We start from the raw sequence: 25,273 nt of genomic DNA on the forward strand, positions 1-25,273 counted from the left end.
CAGTGCCTTGATTGAAGGCAGTTTAATTGACACCCTGTGTCAGGGTGCGTTGGTAATCTTTGCCATTGTGTGTTTGCCACAGGTCAGGCCTCGTATGAATAATGTATAGGGAGACATCTGACCGAGAGGCTGGATAAAGGTGGCGCCCCTCTAATGATGGCAAACAAGCTCCTTTCCTGACATTTCAGAGGGAAGGAGAAGGAGAGGGAAAAGGGGAAGGACAGAGAGAGATCATGGGAGTTGGATTAGAGTTCATGCTCAGTTTGTGTGGTTACAGAATGATGTGATGTGATTGTAGTTTCCTGCTGAATTAAACTCTTGATTTTTACTCTGACAATTAATTTTTTTAAGCAATGAAGTCGTTTTTGTGGCTGGCTTTGATGTCTTGTCAGTTCAAGCATAAATCTGATACTACAACTGATTTTAAGTCTGACTTAAGTTACAGAAATGTAGGGCTGCAACTAACAATTATTTTACTAATTAATGATGACTAAACATTTTTTGATTAATAATCAGATAGCAAAAGATGCTTAAAATGAGATTTTCTACAGAATTTGAACCAGGTGAAGCTAAAACTATGCCACTTGAGGAGTTCTGGATAGACCATATTTATAGACAAATTTAAATACACTTGGATCATAAGTTACCAGAGATTCACAGACTTTAGCTTTAGATTTTTCTTAGATTCAGGAGTTCATATTCAGGCAAACGTTTACTAAAGCTGCTGTCACAGGTTTTCTTGTCATGTTTGATGGTAATTCTAAAGAAATATAGATTTTACATGGGTCCAAATGTGAAGAAATAAAGCATGTTTATGTTGCACCCCTGTTTTCTGTCTTGGAATGAAGGGTGTGAAATTCACATTGTGCGCCTGAGCGTCTGGGGGATTCAAGTTCAGTGCTTTACACTCAGTCTGAGTCCTCTCAAGTGGCCAAATAATTAGAATAAATCAGATAATAGGGCCAACTCCTTGGCTATTTCAGCTACATCTAGCATTCTCCAAGGTGAGTGAAAATTCATCATTGCAGACAGAGCACCTGCATAGCATAGGATAAGATTAATTGAAACATCCATATATTCCTTAGTTAGTAGTGCACAGATGTGGTGTATAAATGGTGTTTTAAGCTGAGATGCTGATGACACGTAATGTTTCTGCAAGTCTACAAAAACTGTAGCAGCCTGACTTAGCTGGAGATCCAAGCATGCATGGTACAGTAGCAGATGTGTGGAAATGAGATGCTAGACTGTCACTCACTCAGCAGAATATCTCTGAGTGTCATTGAAACGCGAGGCAGATATGCAATAGGGTGAAGAAGTATTAGATTGCTTCAAAGATTCTCTGTCAGTTAAGGATGTGTAGGATTGAAAATGCATTCTATATGTATTAGTGTTTACATGTATGTGGAAAAGTATTGGGTGATGGCTAATTAAAAAAAATATTTTCTTCTAAAAAGCTCAGTATTGATCAATATTTTTCAGACTTTTTGAAGAACTTTCAATTGTTGGTTTTTGGATGCTGGCTACTTTATTTCTCATTTCCATCTTTGTTTTTCTTGTTTCTTTGCATTTCCCTAAGCAGACATTCTAGACAACATGCTGTCTTGGTCAGGTACAAAAACTGCCCAGAAACAGAAAGCCAAAAACATCCAGATGTTTGAAAAGTCTATAGAGCTATTGATCAAGATTTTTTAAAATATTACAGGGCTGTCAGACTATTGGACAGTAAACTATAAATTAATGAATAAGAGGTCTGATGTAACAGGTACAAATATAAACATAAATAGCAAATTGTATTAAAAATATAAAAAAGGTATCTTGTGTGTTTGGTCATTAATGTTATGGCTATATATAAAAATAATTATCCTTTTTAAATTTTAACATTACATTGTCTGGCCACTTTTGTTTTTAATGTTTTGTTTTTTTTGCTATGACTTGTTCTGCATAACAACAGATCCAAGTTTAAGTCTTACCTTTGTTCTGGGGTTACTTTCCTTCTTCATCGCTTTGCTGTCTGATGAAATCTGAAAAATAAATATAAAAAGGCTAATATCGTACGTATAATTGTTTTTTTTTTTCTCTGAAGATTTTATATTACATCCGCTTTGCTCCCAGTCCTCATTGCTGTGATTGATCCTTATGTTATAGGAGATTACCACCCCTGATTGGAGTGAGATAATTCAATTTCCACACAACAGGCTGTGATTAGATTTTTGTATTTAATTTTAATTGACTGTCACGTTTTGTATGAATCAACGTAAATGCCTACATCAAAAGACTTGTGGTGTATATTTTTACTCATGGTAGACTGCTCCTATTTCTCACCATATACATGTACGGTGATGGGACCAAACACTTAGAATCTGTTGGATCAAAGTTGTATTTATTATTACATCAAACAAAGAACAAAAATATTATTTTTAGATCTAAAATCTGTTTTTTGGACTGACAAAATTGAGTGGGACTTTCTATTCTCAATCAGCTGAAATGAAAGAAATCAATAAATTTTGGATATTTTAAACATTTCTACCCAGCCTCAACCTTCGGCTTAGATGCTTTGGTATAAATCCCTGAAGACAGACCAGATCATTATTGCCCTTGGAGCGCCATTTTCAACCCACAACATGTACTCAATCTGATTTAAAGCTGCAGCATTTTACCCTCAGGTGACATCTGATGCTGAGAGAGATATCCTGATCTCTGTTCCTCTCACTCTGAGTCCTATTCAGCAGCTCAGAACTACGAATAAATCTAAAACTCCATAACTGAATTCCTCAAACAGACCAGATTCTCAAGGGAGAGAATGCAAATCTATTTCCTAGCCAGAACAATGACACCGTAGCGTCATTAATTATAAAGACAAAATATGTGATGCAAAATTGTCCAAAGAAACAACAGAAAACAGTGCATTTCATCCCCATGTAGAATCTAGTGTGCTACATGAAAACCGTTATTGTTTAAATGAATTATTTTTATGGAAATGTAATTACTGCTTTTAGCTGTATTGTTTACAGCAATTAATATAAATGACAATTGAATAAGTACTTTCAAATTACTGCTGAATTCTAATATCTATTATTTGTTTGGAGAGTTAGTTAGTATTTAATAAGCAAGGTTTTCCTAATTTTGTTCTCCTGACAGGTTTTGTTGTGTGCATGATTTGTCATTCCTCAGGGAGAGTGTACCGAGGGGGTGTGCTGCAGGAGCCGGCTAATAAGAGAGGAAATGGCACTGAATACCAATGCACAGGCCGGTCAGTCCTTGTAGAGCAACCAGACACTGTGTTTTTGTCTGGTGTGTGTGCGTTTTTGTTGGAAGATTGGAAATCTCGTGTGTATTGGTGTGTGTGTGCCCGCCTGCACTCTGTTTGCTGCTCTGTCCTCAGTCACATCCCGTCTGGATCGAAACCTTGCCCTTCCTGTGCTAAAATAAACCCACCTTGGGATGTTGAGGACCTTGCACAGAGTGCTGATTGTTACACCTTTTGATTTTTCACTGACCTGGGTCACACTCTACATGCAGCCCAACACTTTGAAGCATGCACAGAAACTGGTGTAGGATTTATTTTAACATCACTGATTTATTTTTTTAGAGTTTACTTTTGGGATCACAATAATTGGCAGAATTTTTCTGTTCTTGTTTATGTAATTTTATGTATATATGGTTTTCTACCGATATTTATTTGCACATCATTTCTGGATTGTAATCAAACCAACAACAAAAAACACCAGAAAAATGATACTATAAACAATAAAAAAAAAACTTTAGAGGGCATAACTTTAAGACACATGCAGCTTTAAAAAACTGTCCTACCTTCAGTTTTAAACAGCCCAATTTGTGACTGACTGTAAGTTCAGGTTGGCACATAATGATCCTTGCGAGCTCAAAAAAACTCCAGAGAAGCTCACTGAGATAAATATTGCATATATAAGTGTAGAAAACTGAACAAATTAATAAAGTGTATATATATGGAACAGGGAAGTAAATGCTGGAGAAACTGTTCAAGGTTTAAACCTTGGAAGTCCAGATTCATTAAGGTTTTTGTAGACTTGTGTTCATCTCTCTCTTATGAAGCAGATCCTAAGCGAAAATACTTCTGTTTTTGATAACTGATGGGTAAATTAATTAATAAAAGCTTTGTACAAACAAAGCTACAGTACAGACCAAACGTTTGGACACACCTTCTCATTCAAAGAGTTTTCTTTATTTTCATGACTATGAATATTGTAGCTTCACACTGAAGGCATCAAAACTATGAATTATCCTCAAGTGGAATTATATACTGAACAAAAAAGTGTGAAACAACTGAAAATATGTCTTATATTCTAGGTTCTTCAAAGTAGCCACCTTTTGCTTTGATTACTGCTCTGCACACTCTTGGCATTCTGTTGATGAGCTTCAAGAGGTAGTCACCTGAAATGGTTTTCCAACAGTCTTGAAGGAGTTCCCAGAGATGCTTAGCACTTGTTGGCCCTTTTGCCTTTACTCTGCGGTCCAGCTCACCCCAAACCATCTCGATTGGGTTCAGGTCCAGTGACCGTGGAGGCCAGGACATCTGGCGCAGCACCCCATCACTCTCCTTCTTGGTCAAATAGCCCTTACACAGCCTGGAGGTGTGTTTGGGGTCATTGTCCTGTTGAAAAATAAATGATGGTCCAACTAAACGCAAACCGGATGGAATAGCATGCCGCTGTAAGATGCTGTGGTAGCCATGCTGGTTCAGTATGCCTTCAATTTTGAATAAATCCCCAACAGTGTCACCAGCAAAGCACCCCCACACCATCACACCTCCTCCTCCATGCTTCACGGTGGGAACCAGGCATGTAGAGTCCATCCGTTCACCTCTTCTGCGCTGCACAAAGACACGGTGGTTGGAACCAAAGATCTCAAACTTGGACTCATCAGACCAAAGCACTGATTTCCACTGGTCTAATGTCCATTCCTTGTGTTCTTTAGGATAAACCAGTCTCTTCTGCTTGTTGCCTGTCCTCAGCAGTGGTTTCCTAGCAGCTATTTTACCATGAAGGCCTGATTCACACAGTCTCCTCTTAACAGTTGTTCTAGAGATGTGTCTGCTGCTAGAACTCTGTGTGGCATTGACCTGTTCTCTAATCTGAGCTGCTGTTGACCAGCCATTTCTGAGGCTGGTGACTCGGATGATTTCCTGGGGCGGTCCTCATGTGAGCCAGTTTCTTTGTAGCGCTTGATGGTTTTTGCGACTGCACTTGGGGACACTTTCAAAAGTTTTCCCAATTGTTCGAACTGACTGACCTTAATTTCTTAAAGTAATGATGGCCACTCGATTTTCTTTACTTAGCTGCTTTTTTCTTGCCATAATACAAATTCTAACAGTCTATTCAGTAGGACTATCAGCTGTGTACTGTATCCAACTCCTGCACAACACAACTGATGGTCCCAACCCCATTTGTAAGGCTTGAAATCCCACTTATTAAACCTGAGAGGGCACACCTGTGAAGTGAAAACCATTTCAGGTGACTACCTCTTGAAGCTCATCAACAGAATGCCAAGAGTGTGCGGAGCAGTAATCAAAGCAAAAGGTGGCTACTTTGAAGAACCTAGAATATAAGACATATTTTCAGTTGTTTCACACTTTTTTGTTCAGTATATAATTCCACATGTGTTAATTCATAGTTTTGATGCCTTCAGTGTGAAGCTACAATATTCATAGTCATGAAAATAAAGACAACTCTTTCAATGAGAAGGTGTGTCCAAACGTTTGGTCTGTACTGTACATGAAGGCTTAGACTGTGGGTTCTTAATTTCTTTGTTTCACTGTATTTTGATCTGGGGAATCCTTATTTGCAGGAAGGAAGCAGAAAATTCAAAATGAACATTACAATAAGAGTCCATCATGTTGGGATGCAGTGTAAAATTGACTAGCCAGTTTCAAAACATGCTTTCAAGCTGGTATCTAGATGTGATTTGCACACATTGGTGTATTTTGTGTAGGCTTCAATATGGAATCGGGGTGAGAGAGTTGAAGTTGACTCACCGCTGTTATGCCCCTGAGCTGCCAAGAAGGTCATTTTACAGCTGAGTTTACAAGTAGGTATAAAGTGGGGGGACACCAAGTTCTCCTTCGTAATCAGCAGCACATCTCCGAGTCTATGTGGCACGACTGTCTTGTGAAAAGGGTTCCTGGCTCTTTAAAAGATGTTCTGTAGAAACTTCGATGGTTTTTATTTTGCATTATTGTGTTAGTGGGTATGAAGTGGGGCTGCACAATATATTGAAAAAGAAATGGGTGTACCAGTACATCAAGGATACAGTGCTATCCCTTTGGGATTAATAAAGAATATGTGAATTGAATTAAAATTGAAGACAATACACAACATTGAGTTCAGAACAAGACAAGACTGCCAAGGTCCACTCTCTGCAGCACTTGGTAGAGAAACCCTTCAACGTTTTTGATCACTGTCCTCACTTTGAAAATACCACTATGCATTAACTTGTTTGAACCCATGTGAGTTTTCACCACTAACACACTGGAAGCAGCACCGATTACTGGAGTAAAAGAGGACTAAAGTTTTTTTTTAGAAGCACCTATCGTTGGGTGCTGCTGCTTGGACCAATGGTTGGGTTGGAATCACAGAAATTAATAGGCCTACACTGCAAATATGTTTCACCCTACTGAAGTAGTTTACTCCAGCACAGCCGATTCAATTTGGTGAATTACTTCCTGAGCACGTCATCCATCCATTCATCAATGGGAGCCGTTGCATGTCTCCAGGGGTCATTGGGTGAGAGGTGGGGTACACCCTGGACAGGTTTCCGGTCCATTACAGGGCAACACAGAGACATACTGGAGAAGCAACCATTCACACACACTCACTTCTAAGAAAAATTTAGAGAGACCAGTTAACCTAACATTCACGTTTCTGGACTGTAGAAGGAAGCAGGGGTGCCCAACAAGAACCCAAGCCATGCAGAAAGACACCAGGCCAGAATTAAACTCAAGACCTCCTTGCGTCAAGACAGCAGTGCCAACAACTGCACTACTAACACCTTATAATGAACCTTTCACTGAAGTGTGTTGTAATGGGAAAACATCTAAATCATGCAGGATGTTGGACCTGAAAGAACAGAGCTGGGGTTCGATAGTTTTCAATTGTCTTTTGTTTATGTCACACAGAGAATTTGTTTATGTGAATTCTAAAGAACTCTTTGTCTTCACGACTTCTGTTTCAGCTCATAGTGGAGAAGACCACAGACTTCCCCTCTGCTGAGTTCTCTCTGGTGGAGGATGTGGCTCTGCACTTCACCTGTTTGATGGACAGGCTGAATAAGCAGCGCCTTTTCCAGCCTGACCTCTGTGACGTGGATATCGTCTTGGTGCACCAGCACAGCACCTTTCCTGCCCACAAGGGAGTGCTGGCAGCCTACAGCCCCTTCTTCCACTCTCTTTTTGCCCAAAGCAAACAGCTGCGGCGCGTGGATCTGTCACTGGATGTCCTGACCTCTCAGGGCCTCCAACAGATCCTAAATTTCATTTACACCTCCAAGCTGCTGGTGAGCAGCAGCACCGTTCGCGACGTGCTGAATGCCGCCACTGTGCTTCAGATGAGTGACATCGCGGCATCCTGTCGAGATCTCCTCAGCAGCCACTCCTTGAGAGCCGCCTGTAAAGAGGTGGCCATTCAGGAAGGGTTTAGCAGCTGTGATCCAGTCGAGATTCCTTCCTGCCAGCTTTACCGGGAGATCAAACAGGAGTCTGAGCTTGGCAGGGTCTACACAAGGGAAGGCAGCAGCCCATTCTCTGTCAGAGTGGAGGAGGTGGAAAAGATGGCTGCCCAGACAAAGCAGTACTATCAGAAAGAGCAGGGGGAAGGAGGCGGGGCCAGCACAGGTGTGGCCGCTCTGTGTAAAGTAGAGGGCAGTGGAGAGGAGTCAAAACCAGCGGATGGTCACACCTCGTTCAACAGAGATCAAATCATTGTTGAAGTCAACCTCAACAATCAGACCCTGAACGTCTCAAAGGGATCCAATGGAAAATCTTCCACAATCACAGAACATATGTTTGGTCGTTGCCATGAAAACGAGAGAGACTCTGAGGGTGATGAGGACAATGATATGGAGAATGGTGACGGACATTTAGAGGAGGGAGATGAAGACCTAAAGAGGAGAGACATGCTGGGTCATACCAGCGAAGAGGAAGATCAGGACGAAGAGGAGGAGCAGGAAGAGGAGAACACCCTAAACATTCCTGGTCTAGAGCAGCCTGCCATAATGGGTCGACCTCGCCGGCGCACCAGAGCCTTGGCCATGGCGGCCGCCGCCACCATGCGACAGACGCTTGCAGAGGCCACCCTGGCCAATCAGCGACAGGGCAGGAAGAAGGCACTGGATGCGGAGGGCCTTGGCCAGAAGGTCAGGCTGGAGGAAAAGCAACACTTCTCGTGTAAAAAGTGCCCTCGCATCTTCAACAACCGCTGGTACCTGGAGAAACACATGAACGTCACTCACAATCGCATGCAGATCTGCAATAACTGTGGGAAACGCTTCCTGCTGGAGAGTGAGCTGCTGCTTCACCAACAGACTGACTGTGAAAGGAGGATCCAGGTATGATTGGTTAAAAATCTCACCTTTCAGAGTTCAGATTAGCACACTGTGGTAAAGTGAAAGAGCAGAAATGGTTTTCAAAGTCATTTACAACTAAAACTAAAAAAGTGTGGCTTGCATTGTTAATCAACCCTCTATGTCAATACTTAGTAGAACCACTGTTTGCTACCATTACAGCTCCAGGTCTTTAGGGGTATGTCTCTAACAGCCTGGTAGATCTAGAGACAATAATTTTTCCATGCTCTTTTTGCAAAATTGCCAGTCATTAAATTGAGTGTCTGTGAGCATAAATTTTCAAACCTCCCAACAAATTCCCCATAGGATTTAGGTCAGGACTTTGACCCGGCCATTCTAATACATGAATATGCTTTGATCTAAGCCATTGCATTGTAGCTCTGGCTGCATCTTTTGGGCCATTATTCTGCTGAGAGGTGAACTTTGAACCCAATCCTGATGCTGCCACACCATGTTTTAACATGGTAATGGTGTGTTCAAGGTGATGTGCACCGTTACGTTTCTGCCACAAGTAAGGTTTTGCATGTAGACCAAAAGGTTTAATTGTAGTCTTAGTTGGACGGTCATGTCTTAATAGGTCTGCCTGCTCTTTCCATTATCAGTAAGATCCTGGATTAAACTCTGTGGGATGTTAGAAACTACGGTTATTGTTTTCTAACTTAACCCTGCTTTAAAGTTCTCTACAACTTTATCTCTGAGCTGTCTTCCGTGTTCCTTGGTCTGATGCCATTTCTTCACTAATGTTCTCTAACAAACCTCTGTTGTCTTCACTGATTAAATTATACACGAGTTGGGCTCTATTTACTGTTAGAGGATTTTGGGGGCGTTGGTTCAACTGTATTTTTTTGTTGGGGTATCAGAATAAAGAGAGCTGAATACAATACACACCACACTGTAGTGGTTTAGTTTTGGAGGTTTTATTTGTCCTCTACCTCACAATTACTCACTTCTTTGTGTTTGTTATCAATAATAATCCCAATGAAATACATTGAGGTTTGTAGTCAAAACAAGATGTAAGATGCTGTAAATATTGAACTTTTAGTCTGCACATATAAAATCCCACTGGCTCTACTGTTACCCCCTCTGCAGGAAACCGCTTAACTCCTTTACTCTTTTGACAATAATTTGCTTTTTACCACAGTTCATGTTTAAATGTCTGCATGAACACTCAAATACTCTGATTGTATTTGAAAAGACGGCTTCAGGTATTTATCCCCCAAACATATCATACCCTAATAAACCCAGTAATCACAACATCTTTCCTTCTTTGTTCTGTGATTTGAAAGTGCGTGACCTGCGGAAAGGCCTTCAAGAAACTGTGGTCGCTACACGAGCACAACAAGATCGTCCATGGCTACGCAGAGAAGAAGTTCTCATGCGAGATCTGCGAGAAGAAGTTTTACACCATGGCTCATGTCAGGAAGCACATGGTTGGTGAGTGGCACTAAGATCAACTATTTCCTTAGGTTACCTTGTTCCCTTGTTTACTTTGGGCTTCCTCCTCTACAGCCTTTTTAATTGTTGAGCAGGATTTGTTTTGGGTGTTGCTTTCCTTTTCCACCTTCTTTTGAAAGATAAGCATCTTACTTTCCCAGACGGGATCACCGCACTGCTGGTGTATGTCTGTCCAAGAATATGTTGCCTATATTATTGAATTTATTTTTTCTACTTTGAGGAAAATGTCTATGAAACAAGATTTAATATTCTCGATAATATTTTTCTCACTTTGTCAAGTGGGTCTTTTTTTTAAATCAAATTTTAAATCGCCAAATGAATGATTTTTTTTCTGCTGTTAGAACTTTGCACAGCTCACTTTTGCCAGTAGGATAGCATTTAGTTTTCTCCTATAAAATTTCACAAGGTTGAAGCATACGGAGAGAGGGATCTTTGACCATCTTCTTGACACAAATCATTAAAAATCATCCAAACGTCTGGGTCATCCTTTATGCTTCATTATCTTTGGGATTTAGTTCGGAGTTCTGAGATGGCTATGAAAGAGGGTTGTTTTTGTGTCTGGGGAAGCATTTCTGAGTGAATTGGGCTATATGTATGGATCATTATCCTGCTAAAACACCCGGTGACCACCCATTTTCACTTTACTGGCAGAGGTCACCAGATTTTCATCTAAAATTTGTGGCATTTTACAGAGTTTATGATGCCACAGAGATGACTTGCATTTTCAGGTATTGTTATATGTTCTACACCAGACCCACCTGAAGAGATTGTTGGATAAAAGCTCACTCTTTGGCTACATTCACACTGCAGGAAAAAGCTGCCAAAACCAATACTAATAACCTCTAGTTATTTTTTCAAGGCAGTCTGAACTGCACACATCCATATTCTTTAAAATCAGACCCAAGCAACAGATTGTTGTTTTTCAAAGCAACATCAGTCTAAACGGTCATGTTGCTTTTCATCCAATTTTTATGAAGTGCAACAGACAGCAATTTTGCACCAGAGGAGGTGGGAAGATGTAATTTAAAGGATGAACACCTCAAACACGACAGATGCCGTTCATGCAGCTGGGGCTAATTTTATTGTCTCGGAGTGCACAGCAACCTGATATATGATTCACACACTGGCATGTTTACTTCTATTAACATAATTTGTGTGATTTTATGTCTTCTTCTTTGCATGCGGGTTACTTCAAGAGTCTGACCTCAGTGAAAATCTGAACCGAGTATAATGATCTGCTGTTTGAGCCCAGCCTTAATTTCATCTGACCTGGTGACCCCACAATGCTAGTCTTTGCTGCAGTGCTCCAACAGTTAGGTTTAGAGATTTTTGCATTTGACTTAACTTTCTGTCCTCCTCGCTGCAAAATACACATGGGTCCTCTTCCAGCTTTGTGGGCAGTAGCTCAGAAAAATTGGCCTCAGTGTCACACCATAAAAAAAGAAGCTAAGCTTAAACTTTAGGCTGTTTTTACACAAACCTTTTAGCAACAAGTTGGTCCAGCCGTAAAACACATGCAGGATCCCTGCAACATTTGGTAAATACAAATAGGAACATTTAGTTTAAAGTACAATTTTGAGGGGCGTGGCACTGATGGTGTAGGGGTTAAGCGCGCGACCATATACGGAGGCTACAGTCCTCGAAGTGGCCGTCCCGGGTTCGAGTCCCGGACCCGGCGACATTTGCCGAATGTCTCCACCTCTCTCTACCTCTCTTTCCTGTCTGCCTACTGTCAAAAAATAAAAAATAACGGCCACTAGTGCCGAAAAAAATATCTAAAGTTAAATTTTGAGGTCAAATTCAGTCAGTAAAGGTAAAGTATGTTACAGAAAAATCTCCAAATGATTCCAAAGTCTAAATTATCAATAACAATTAAAATGTAGAATACATAATCTTACTAACCAAAAAAAATGTGGTATGAGTTATTAATTGCGTTATTAATCCAAACCAAAAGCTCCTAGTTCACTGAATTTAGACTGGCTCTGTATTGTCTGTGTGTTTTTGTTTTTGAAGCCCATACGAAGGACATGCCATTTACCTGCGAGACGTGTGGGAAGTCGTTCAAGCGCAGCATGTCTCTGAAGGTCCACTCCCTGCAGCACTCGGGAGAGAAACCCTTCAAGTGTGAGGTTTGAGATCCCTTTTTCAATGCCATAGGAATGTTTTAAGAGCTGTAGGAAATGCCTCTGATACAGTGATGAAAACCAGATTTTCTAGAACATGGCTTCCTTAATACGAAGGGATCCCAGGTCGTGCATGATGATAATCTTTTTAGTCTTTCTGGCAATATTAACACTCAACTACACTCTTTTTGTGGCATTTTTATTGCCACTTTTGCTTTTGTTGCAACTCTGTTGCACCAAAATTCTGATTTTGTAGTAGTTCACTAAAAACCTGACGTTGACTGTATTAGTTTCATTGAGCACTGCCTCTTCCACGAAGTGATTTTGAGAGAATTGATCACGTGTGTCCACTGTGTGCCGTTTCAGAGCTGCAGCGAGCGCTTCCAGTACAAATACCAGCTGCGCTCCCACATGAGCATCCACATCGGACACAAGCAGTTCATGTGTCAGTGGTGCGGAAAGGACTTTAACATGAAGCAATACTTTGATGAGCATATGAAGACACACACGGGTGAGTTCACCTTTTACAACATTTTTGAAGTTTTAATTAAATGTGTTGTGGAGTTATTTTATAATTTGGGGTACATTCCCATGACCACTGTTGTCAGTAATTTTGTGATTCGTTTTTTTGTTGAAATGACATGATATATCATACAAGCAGTACATTCTTTTTTGTTTTTGCTTTATTGAGCCCAAAATTAGTCATGATGCTAAAGTTATTTAGGGTTTTGTTCAGTCTGTTTGTGGTGTAAAGCGCTTTGGGGTTTCTGTTGACTTGATAAAGCACTATAAAAGTGCAGGCCATTTACCATTTTACAATTTAAATCATAAAAATAATAATGATAATTTTAACACATTATTATCAATAAAATATTTTTTGCATCCTTTTGAAGAGGTTAAATGAAAACCATTTGAAAGTTTAAACATTTGTCTCATTAAAACCTCAAACCAGTGTAGTTTTGGGGAGATTTTAAGTGATTGACCTACCCAAGAAGTGCACGATCTTAAAGGGGAGAGAAATGGATACATGAATGGTTTTTTTCTATATAAATGGGAAATGTGTAGTTTACATCAGTATTTAGCCCCCAGGAGTCAATATTTTTGTATAACCATGTTTTACCACAAGTCTGGAAACAGATGTTTGCCCATTTATGCAAGGTAGCTCATGCGCCATCAGACTAAGAGAGTGTTAGTTTTCCTCTACAAATACCATTTGTAAGTAGTCCACAAACTAAAATTTTGGTCTTAACTGACCAGAGTAACTACTTCCTAGTTTGGTGTATTACCGATATGGCTTGCCGCAAAACAGGATTTTAAGGCTTTCTTTCAATCACGGAGTGCAAGACTAATAGTTATGCTACCAAGAGATTCTTCCATCTGAGTTGTGGATCTCAGCAGCTCCCCCAGAGTTACCATGAGTCTCTTGGTTGCTTCCTTAATTTGTGTTGGTCTATCAAAGAAAATCTTAATAAAAGGTTGTAGTTGAAAGTTATAGTTGTAATATGACAAAATATTTAAAAAAAACTTTTGCAGGGCACTGCAAAAACAGATTTTATGGTAAATACCAACCTAAAGAACAGAGGGGGCCAACACTCCCTTTTTAATAGATTCATTATGATCAGTAAGCCACCATATAAAAAGTTATCTCTGCTTTAAATGTAACATTTAATGACAGTTGTGGTGTCCTGTATCCTTTAGGAGAGAAGCCGTACATCTGTGAGATCTGTGGGAAGAGCTTTACAAGCCGGCCCAACATGAAGCGCCACCGCCGGACCCACACTGGAGAGAAGCCGTACCCCTGCGAGGTGTGCGGCCAGCGCTTCCGCTTCTCCAACATGCTCAAGGCCCACAGGGAGAAGTGCTTCCACGTCAACAACCCCATGGTGGTCCCCAACTGCAGTAACCGGACCCTCGTCACTCCCGCCACGGACTCTTCCGGTCCTGCCCAACTGGGACCGCCGGCCTCCGTCGCCACGCCCTGTGCTGCCTCCAGTCCCCAGCTCCTCCACAGCAGTCAGCTGTCTTTCCCCATGCTGCACCCCATGGGGGCACTGCCAGCTGCCTCACATTTACCCCCACCGCCTCCCTTGTTCTCTGCTGGTAGGATGAACTCCAACAACTAACAAATCTCTGTACGATCGATAGCACTTTGTTTGGTTTCTCTTTGTTTAAGACTCGCAGTGGGAGAGTGACATTTACACAGAGCAAAGAACTGGAAAAAGGCTAAATTTAGGCCTCACAATGGAGACAAATACATCTAGAATAAGAAATAGTTATTTTTTACTCAGCTGGAAACAGTATATAACCTCAAAGTCCTCTCTAACCTATCCAGTGCATTTTACACCACACTCTTAAATCCAGAGTTTTGCACAACAAATAGATTGTAGCATCCTTTACCAAATAACTGTTACTCATAAAGGAGTAAAATTTATTTTTTGTTCTCTGCCAGAATGTAGCAATCAGTTCCATTCTGACCCGGCAATAACCAAACCCTGATATTGACCTGAGATTGAACATGTACCTGTTTGTGACATCATCGATAACCGAACCCTACTAGCTCCCCTGATATAGTTAAGTAATGTAATATAGCATTTATAATTGATCCTGCACCTTACATTTGCCTCATGTGACATTTAAAATGTACTCCTGTCTGTTTTTTCCTTTGTGGCTGGGTGATTCATGGCTTCAGTTTCTAAGGACATCAGAGAGACTACCATGAGTGTAGTGGAGTGAGTGTGTGTTGTTTTATGTTTTGTTTTTTTTTCTGTGCTGGTGTGTTTGAGTGGGCTGTGAAGCAGAGACTGAAACTAAGGGTCTTCAGAACAACAAATTTACACTTGAGCTTCCACAAGGTCAACAGATGAAGATCTTCATGACTCTTAAGTTTTCTACCATTAAACATGCCCACCCTGTTTATGTACATTGTCTTGCAAAACCATTCACACCTCTTGAACTTTTTCACATTTTGTGTGGCAACCACAAATTTAATGTTTTGTTTGGGATTTTATGTGATAGTCCATCACAGAGTATAATTGGGAAGTAGAAGGAAAATGATGCATGGTTTTCATGGTTTTATTACACTTACAAAAAGTTTATTTCCTTACTAAACCTTGTTCAACCACTTCTCACTGCGATTTTGGCTGCAGGTCGTTTTGGAGCTCATCTCCACCAGCTTTGCACATCTAGAGACTGAAATCTTTGTCTATTTTCCTTTGCAAAATAGCTCAAGCTCAGTCAGATTGTGAGAGAGGGAGAGTGTCTGTAAATAGGAGTTTTCAATATTCTCCATTGAGTTTAGGTCTGGACTTTGACTGTACAATGCTAACACACAAATAAGCTTTGACCATAACCATCTCATGGTAGCTCTGGCTGTGTGTTTGGGGTTGTTGTTCTCGTGAAAAGTGAACCTCTTTCCCAGTCTCAAATGTTTAGCGTCCTCTAACTGGTTTTCCTCCAGGAGTGTCCTGTATTTAGCTCTGTTTGTCTTTCCATCAACTCTGACCAGCTTCCCTGTCCCTGTAGAAGAAAATCATCCTCAAAGTTATGTGACATAATGTTGAGGGTCTGTTCAGGGGACATGTGCAGTGTTTCTTCACACATATCGTTGAACATGTAGGCCAAAATGTTTGGTCTTTTCTAACCAGACCACCTTCTTTCACATGTTTGCTGTGTCTCATACTTAACTTTTGACACAAAACAAACATGACTTGTTATGGCTTTCTACTTGAAATGAGGCCAGATTTGTGGAATGCAAGACTAATAGTAATGCTGTCAACAGAATATCCCACCTGAGCCGTGGATCTCCAGAACTCCTCCAGATCTTCCATGGTACTCTTTGCTACTTATTTAATTAATGTTCTTCTTGCCTGGAATGTCAGTTTAGGTGGCTTGTCATGTCTTGGTTAGCATTTATGATAGCAGTCGATTGCACTAGATTTTATGTAGGGGCATCAAAGCTAAAGTTGCTGAATACAAATACATGCCACATTTTTCAGATTTTTATTTGTAAAAAATGTTTAAAGCCATATATCATTTTCCTTCCCTTTCTGAATTATGCAGTACTTTGTGTTGTTCTATCACATAAATCTGCAATAAATCAGATGTAGTTGCTGTTATAATGGGACAATATGTGATAAAGTTCAATACTTCTTCAAGGCACTGTTTATAGTTAGAGATGTAAGACCATGGGACATTTCTATAATAGTATATTAGTTCCAAACATCGTTTACTCAAACACTATTGTTGTACTTGCATACTGATTTCTAACATTATTGGTAAAGTTGATTAAGGCTTATCTTTTTAAATAGACGTAAGAGAAGTTTACAGGAGTTGTTTACATAACTACATGTGTGCATTTAATCTATATTATAAAATGTCAAAGCAAAGAAATGGGTAAAAGCCTAAATATCTTAAATAAAATTAGCTGTATATATATTGTTAAACATTGATTTGTAGCAGCAAATTAAAATTACTGACCTACAGTATAACAATAAACAAACAACACACAATAATAAACAATAAAGTCGACACTATTGATAAAAAAATATCTATTAAGCAAAAATATCTACAAAGATTTTTATATGCCTTCTTGCTGAGAATTTAAGTTGGATTTAAGTTAGGGAATTGATCCCACTTAAAGATCTATCGATCATTTTTGAGATTCGCCTGCTTATATCTTTTTTTCAAACTCCTCGTTAAAGGGCACATCTAGTTCAGATCTTAAATTAACGCCCTACTATTAATTTACGTTCAGGGATTTCTAAACAAGAAGGAGTTACTATGACCTCTTATTCTATTCAGTTGCTACATCCTGATGTTTCTCTGAAGTAAACGGAAGCGATATCTTGAAAGTGAGATATCTTGAAACCATCCTATACTTTTTCATTGTGAAAAAACCTCTTCACCCTCTCCAACAATGAGCTTGGTAATACTTTCATGGATGCTAATCTTAGCCTATAACTTTCAAAATCTGTTTGGAAAAAGCGAACGGTTTGTGAAATGTTTTGGATAAGCTCTTCCAATTTCTGCTAAGGCTCATTTTTGCAGTTTTTGAACCCAAACTTTTCCGTTCCAAAAACATGTTCGTTCATGAAATGATTTATGCACAGATTAAGCAACCGAAACAAACGAGCTGCTAACTGTTTACTATCTTACTACACATTTTGACATATCATAAAGCAGGTTGTGTGGGTCTAAATGATGAAAGGACAGGCGGTGAAACAATAATGCATATGTACTGGGATCGAAGGTGTGGGTTTCACAGTGTTCTGATGCGTCAGGATAGGTTATGTTACTTTTGCTATGATGTCACTGCCTCGGGTTTTTGTTCTTTTTGTTTTTTCCCCATGTATAAGAGCCAGTTAACTATTTCGGGATGGATGTTCGATGCTTTAACATAGCCTGAGTTCCTCCAAGTGGTCAAATATATACAGTATTAGTTTAATTAATTCGAAAGTAGGTCAAGCTGCAAGCAATTAGAGCCACTTCAAGCATTCAGCTGGCCAAGGTGAGTAAACCTTAATCAGTGTGCACAGAACATCTGCATAGCATAGCATGAGATTAAGTAATGTTATTATCTGGTAATTGCTGCATACTTTCATACCAATTAAATACATTCTGCATCAATGGCGCATATGTGCAATATTAATATATGGCATTTCATAGCTGTTACGCTTACATCGTGAAATTTGCCCAAAAGATCCACGGCAGCTTGGTTCAGAGATCAAATCATGTATGCCATCAGATGCAAAGAAAATCAATGCAGGAGCTTTACATTTTTTACCTTAAGCGGTTGCCTCTCCTATATCAGTGAAAAGTAAGGCTATATAAAAGTGAAGTTATATAGAGCTCAGCCAACACCCCATTTGGTTTAAGTTTAATGTGAACTTTCCAGTAGCTTTAGTTAACAGGTATGAGTGACATTGAGCACCTTGTGAGACTCAAAGCTAAAGTCAAATAAGCACTGACCCCTGAAATTTCAGAGTCATAATTGGGAAGTTTTTGTTCCCAGATAATGCACAGCTATTCAGTTTATCTATATGTGCTGTACTCTTAGTGTAGCAATCCCCTGTATATACTGTTCAGATGTGGCTATACTTTGTTTTTCTTTTTTTTATGTTTACACAGATTGAGCTGAATATGGTTCTTGGTTGGTACAATGGAAAGTTTTTGAATGTTGTTTTGTAAATGTATTTTGCCATTTGTTTTTATTTTGAAGACAAAATTCAGCACTTTTGGTGAAATATTACACCAATCCCAGATTTGTGTCGTTCATAAACAAAAATGCCGAAAAAGTAATGGCTTAATTGCACATTATTTAAAAATTGGTACATTATTTTTTTTATCTCTCTACAATTTATTTTTTTTTTTTTTTATTTGCAGATTTTGTACAGGGTCCAGTCTGAGGCTGCCCCTCTTACATTAGAGCTATTGTATTGTAATTTATCTCAATTATATTCTGGCTGTGATAAAGTGCAATTTTCCTTAGTGGACAATTAGCGTGCTTGTTGCAAATTAGCAAAGAATGTGAAAGTTAACTGCCCACACTTTAAAAGCTGAAATGAACTTTCTTGCTTGCAAAGATAATTGGATGGTAAAAATCTAAATTTTTTCTTAAAGCTAAATATAACTCTTAAAAGGTCTATATTCATGTCAAGTACCAAGCATTCAATAAGACTATGAATTGTATAAGCTATAAAGTTATACATCTTTAGATGTACAGTGTCTTGTAAAAGTATCCATAGCCTATTGCCCTAAATACATTTTGTTGCGTTACAACCACAAGCTTAAATGTATTTTTGCAGAATTTTACTCAGGTGATAGATCAACATGAATTTCAAAAAAAGTTCGGATTCAATCTCGTCTGATCAGGGCACCTTCTTCCACATGTTTGCTGGCTACATAGCTTGTGGCAAGTTGCAAACCGGACTTCTTATGGGTTTTTTCAACAATGGACTTATTCTTGCCACTCTTCCATAAAGGCCAGACTTGTGAAGTTTATGAATAAGAGTGTATTCACACCAACTACTTTTGGTCCGCTTTAAACAGAGCAGAATCTGTTTCCCATTAGTCTGGACCTTTTGTGCAGGTTTCAATAGACTCTAGTGCGGTTCGCTTCTGGTGTGAAGAAAACAGAATCCAACCTAACTACATAGGTCTCTTTGGACTTAAGCCACTGTAGCAATGAATGTCATATTCAAATCTTACCTGAATCACATTCTGTTGCTTAGCAACGCTGTTGCCTGTGTTTTACCTCGGTGCCGAGCACAGTGTCTCCTTCGGCTTGCAGCATGCATTCTCTGACGGTGTTCCAAAATTATAAATAGAACGTTGCAAAATCTGTGCTGAATGAGCTGCTCTTGACCCTCAAAATAATTTTGCAATTGTAGTAACACCACAAATGTGCTTCTGCATATTTGTGCTATTATTATAGTTTGGAGGTTACATGCAGGACTTCCACTGTTGTTTTCCTCTATTTCCCAGTCTGTACCCTGTCACTTCTGTCCAATGGGAGCAATGATCACCATCTGTGTGACTTTGTTTCCAAGTTAAAGTTCACTTGCAAAAAGTACTACGTCAAAGCAAACCTTACCAAAAGTCCGCTTTTGGTCCGGACCGAACAAGCAGACCAAAGACCTTTCTTGGTTTATTTTATACTGAAATAAAATTGGCTGAACTGGATTTTATCTAGAGGTTTCAGAGTGAAGGGGGCTGACTACAAAAATACACAGAACATTTTCACATAAATCCATTTAAAATAATTAAGGTTTTTGATTGTAATGTGACAAAATGTGAAAAAGTATAAGGAGTTAACATAGTTTTCCAAGGCACCGTAATGCGGACATTTGTTGGCCACTGAGAACTGTTGTTCTGTTGTTGCTGTTTATTAAATCTCAATCTGTTAACAAATTTCACTAAGAGGTTCACAAAGTTGAGAAGATGCTCTTATTTTTGCTTTCTTCAGAAGCACTATCCCAAGAAACGTTACTGATGTACTGTGGTTTGTGTATTTGCCTTAAAAATAGTGGGATTTCCAAGTTTTTTGTGTTAAATATAGTAATTATAGCTAATGGAGAAATTGTGATGAACACTACTGATTTATGCACTTTGAATTACTTTGCCACAATTACCAATAATGGGGCCATTTATGCAGACACAGGGTGAAAACAAGCTGTAGAGATGTGTAAAGATGGAAATATGTCTGTCCTTTTCAGTATTTTTTAAGTGGAGATCATTTTTTTTTTTTTAAATGCACAAAGGATAAACTGACACAAATGAGTATCAGAACCTCAAAAATCACAGAAAATTGTGCATTTCTTGTTAGGGTGTTGGAGTGGAGGGTTGTCGCATGTGATGTTGCCATCTGGCAAAATAAAAGTAAAGTTTCTTTCATGCATCAGCAGCTTTCATATATAAAGCAGCATTTAGATCAGTTATTATGACTGGTTAGTTCATTATCAGTATAAGTGACAAACAACCAGATGCAATTTTCCTAAAGTTAAAGAAGCCTGAAGAGTGATTTTTTATGTCAGTTGCCTAATTGAGTTATTGAGAAACAGCACTTTATTTCCCTGTTCAGCTAAATAGATTTTAAAAGGTGACATTGTAGCACTTATTCCACTTCAATTTGCTGATACTGTGTGTCTTTATACTAAAAGATCACACAAAATTAGAAAAATGCTGAAATAAAAATGTGTTCTTGGCAGGTTCCTTTCACATCTTTTTTTTAATTCTCCATTTGTATTGTGCGCTGATGATATTCAAGGTATGAAGGAGCACAAAATATGTTTCATATTTTAGATTCTTCAAAGGTGCTCCCTGTTGCTTTGATTACATCTTTTCACACACTCTCAAACAGCTTCATGAAATGGTCTCCTGGACTAGTTTTCAGTTATCATTTGCCCCTTTGTCAAGAGGTAATTGCTGCAATGTCTTGCATTTCTGTTGTGTTTGAGTTGTACAGGTAGAGTTGGTACAAGGGGAATCGCTCTGTTTGACTATTTTTCTAATTCTTTATATTAGGAACCACTCAACTAAGGAAAGAGAGAAGATAATCCATTATTACTTCAAGACTAGTATAGTTGCAAAGACTTTGATGAAACTAGTTCTCATTAGGATTGCCCCTGAGGAAAGGAAGACCAAGAGTTGCCTTCATCTTAGGATGGTTTCTATATGTGTGGTTCCCACTGTAAAGCACGGTGGAGGTGCTGTGATGGTAGGGGATGCTTTGTTGGTGACATTGTTGGTAATCGATTCAAAGTCCAAAGCATACTTCACCAGAATGGCTACATTAGCATTCTGCAGTGACATCCCATCCACGTAGTTGGACCAACTTTTGTTTTTCAGCAGGACAATAAATCCGAAACACACCTCCAGGCAATGTAAGGGCTATTCGGGGTTCCTACGCAGTCTGAAAGAATAAGGAATTTGATTCCAGTATTTGCGAGTCTGGATAATAATGGAAAAAGTATTGAGACATACCTGTATTTCCAGAATTTATTTTTCATCCTATTTGTCAAAATGTTCTACATTCTCAACTTTTTTCCTTTATTTCTTTCTTCTGTCTTTTCTTCATTCCATCCCACCTTTCACCCTTGTGTCCTTCAATCTTTTCTTTCTTGAGTCATTCCTTCCTGCCTCATATTCTTTCCTTTTTCCATTTTTTTTATCCCTTGTGTCCTTCCCCCCTTCATTCCTTGCTCCTCTTCCTACCGTCCTTCCTTCCTTCCTTACTTCGCAATGGAATTCACAATGAATTTTTGCATTTTATATTTTGAACTTGCTGATGAAGACTGAGAAATCTGGAAAGTTGAGTCTTGAAATGTCTGGCATTGTTGCATGGAAAATGTGTAAGAATCCTGTCTATTTGACCCACAAAGAGAGTGATGGATTTCTGCGTCAGATCACCTAGCCTCCATAATCAACTGACCAGAACGCAGCTATGTTTATGCATTTGACTGATGTTTTTATCCTAAGTGACTTACAAATGAGGATGTAACAATACAGCTTATATCAAAGCTAACTAAGATGGTTTGCGATGAGTTGGGCCGCAGAGTGAAGGCAAATCAGCAAAAAAGAGCTCAGCACCTTAGGAAACTCCCTCATGACTGTTTAAAAACCATTCCAGGTATGTCTTCCTTCATAGTTTGGATGTCTTCTGTATTAAACTACAACGTAAAAACATAAAGAAAAACTATTGAGTGAGAAGGTCTGTCCAAACTTTTCACTGGTATTATATTTTACCCTGAGGCTATCAAATTCTGAGAAGAAGTCAAATTAAAAGTTCTTGTTATTTGGCTTGGGGTTTTACAGTTCAGTTCCAGTAGTGGTGAGATCTTAGTAACTGAAAAGGGACCTTTTACAAAATGCACATAAGTCTTATATTAGTTAGACAACATTTAAATAACTAATCATATATTAAAGCTAACAGCCAAAGGCTTGTGCTATAGGCAAACATGGACAAGTTGTCCTTAAATGTCCTTAAAGCGTCTTTCTGTGAATACGGACTTGCCAGGAAACACAGAGTCTGTGCATTCTGTGTTGTATTAAAGGCAAATGTGTACGAAGTAATCTGTCAATCCCTTCTGAGAAGTGATTAAGCTGGCAGGCAATTATTGAAATGAGCAAATTTGCTTTTGCATCTATTGTTTGAACACATTAGTTGAACATGATCTGTGACATGAGTGCATCATCGAACTTGGTGTTGTTGCTGTTTACTTTTGATATTTTTTTCATAAGAGCATTAAAGGTAAACACAGATGCCAAGAAATGTTTTAGGAAAGGATGTGATTGTCTCTCCCTCCTCCAGAATTGAGGGTCTTTATATCCACAAAAAATATTCATTTTGGGGTCAATGTTGGGAGAAAGAGAAAAGAAGGCACATCTTTGATAAATGAGTTGGGTTTTTTGGGTGAGTTGCACCTTATTTTGAGTTTAAACCATCTATGAAATGGTCATTCATTTGTTTATGATGTGTTTTAGATTGTGTGGCTTTGGGTCAATCCCTCTTTTCACTGATTCGTTTCACGATTTCGTACCCACAGTTTATCATTTTGTTCCTTCCAATTCATATCTGCAAACACATTCTTTCATACCCATGTACCATTGCTTCTCTGTTTATTTCTAATGGTGTTAAGCATTTTATTTATTCCCCTTTTTGTTAACTGTTCAAATAATTATGGGGTAATTAGTTAAAAAACTATTCCAATCTCTAATATTTTGAGAAATATTAGTTTTACACTCCATTTCTATTGAACTTGGTTCTGATCCCTAATTGATCAAGGTAATGCCTATAAAACATGACAGATTAAGACCACAGATTAAATTAAGACCAAAATAATTCTAACCAATCTCTTGATGACGGATATTGTTTATTGGAGTCTTAAATCAACTTTTTCTTACATTAGGCGATATGTACAATATAAAAAATTAAATCATACTCAAAGCAGGAACAAAATATCCCACTGGAAGGTACAAATTGACCCATGGTAAGTATGAAACCAAGTTCTACCCAGAAAAAGAATGGGAATGGACAAAAGGGGAAAAGGACCAGTACCTGGTTTAGCTGCTAAAAACAAAAAGACATGGTCCAGAAAGATTTTGTGGCCTTCCTCTATTGCTGGGTAAATGTTCATATCAAAAATAATTAGGAAACCCCTGTAAAATGCTGGACAAAAAGTATCGTATGAAAGAATTCTGTGTTTTATTGCTGCCTGTTTGTCTTACTTTTTTCTATCTGTGAGGTTTTTTTTGTTTGTTTGTTTGTTTTCTTTTTCCCCGTAGTTGTAAAAGTTCCTGGAGCCTCAAAACTGACAAAACTGAGAAGGCTATTAAATAAGAAAAAGATTACAGAAATTGGTAGTGGTTTGTTAGCTGTTAGTATTTGTCTTTAGACTATTTTTTTTATTATTCTTTCATTTCTCATTAAATGTGCACTGCCTTCTGTTATAATTAACAATATAATGTTTAATTACAGCAGATGACCAAATTCTATTGTAATAAATAGATTTTGGTATTAAATCAGTGGACAGGAAAATAACTTATAGTGGAATTACCTTATTTAATGCTACATTTTGCCGTTGTAGAATAAAGAGGAAAAAATAAGGATACAAATGGAATAGATTTTCCATACACAACAAATCAAAATTTGCAAATTAAAATAAATGTTATGTTTTACTGTAACTTCCAGTTGATTGGTTAAAAAGCTCAAATGTATTAAATAAATTAATAAAAGCATAGCCTTAGTTTTGATGTGCGTTTAAATCAAGCTATACACTCTTGAACGTCAACAGCGGTAAAATGCTAACTGTGTTCATTAGCTTGCTAGCTGAAATTTTGCTAGCAATGCTAACGTTAGCACTGAAATAAAGTTACTGAATAGGTTGTCATAGTTTTATTTATTTTTGTTTGTTCAGCACAATAACTAACCAGGACAAGATGAAATACAGTTTTACTTTTAACAGGCCTGACCTCAAAATGCATAATCGCATGGTTGTGGGGATCATTTAAAAAAAAAAGATTTGTCAGCTTTGAAACTCCTTTTACTGCTAAAATGTTTGTTTTTTACTCGAGAAACTTTGATTAGCTGCATTAAGATTGTATATCTCATCCGACCCCCTCAGCCAATACAACCATATTTATATCTGTATACCTTACGGTGTATTTCCAGTACTTATTAATACCACAGCACTGAGAAATCATGAAATGTATTGTCACTTGATGATTCTCTGCTCTATAACATTAACACTACAGTATGTATTGGGTGATTCTGGTATTCAAACCCATGTGTAGACAGTAGTTGTCCCATTCAGCTATAATAATAACACAGAAGCAGAACAAGAACATTAGAGTCTAGAGGTGCTAAAGACAGTAGGCTGTATTTTTTTGTCCTTTAATGTAATATTGACAAGTGTTAACTGTCTGTAACACAATAGAGCATTATGAAATCATTTCAATATTAAACAGTATAGATATTGAACATGTGCTTGTGTCTTGTGTTTGTTTTCATGCATACTTTTTTCTTTATGTATTGCATTTTATTGCTTGTTGACTGTTCAAGCAGTGCTGGCTTTAGTGGGATATTGACTTTGCTGCCCTCTGTTGGG

At 38.5% G+C, this 25,273-nt stretch overlaps 1 protein-coding gene across 1 annotated transcript in view; it reads left to right on the top strand.

Moving 5' to 3' along the window:
• The window catches only part of zbtb47b (zinc finger and BTB domain containing 47b), a 46,020-nt gene extending 20,874 nt beyond the window's left edge, over positions 1-25,146 (top strand). The window contains exons 2-6 of the mRNA XM_047349378.1: positions 7,207-8,577; positions 9,879-10,026; positions 12,061-12,176; positions 12,537-12,681; positions 13,869-25,146. Coding sequence (XP_047205334.1) covers positions 7,207-8,577; positions 9,879-10,026; positions 12,061-12,176; positions 12,537-12,681; positions 13,869-14,293 — 2,205 coding nt within the window. The 3' untranslated portion in view covers positions 14,294-25,146. The remainder of the gene's footprint in view (positions 1-7,206; positions 8,578-9,878; positions 10,027-12,060; positions 12,177-12,536; positions 12,682-13,868) is intronic.
• The last annotated feature ends 127 nt before the right edge of the window (positions 25,147-25,273 follow it).

This window comes from Girardinichthys multiradiatus, chromosome 21 (genome assembly GCF_021462225.1).
Source record: "Girardinichthys multiradiatus isolate DD_20200921_A chromosome 21, DD_fGirMul_XY1, whole genome shotgun sequence".
NCBI lineage: Eukaryota > Metazoa > Chordata > Actinopteri > Cyprinodontiformes > Goodeidae > Girardinichthys > Girardinichthys multiradiatus.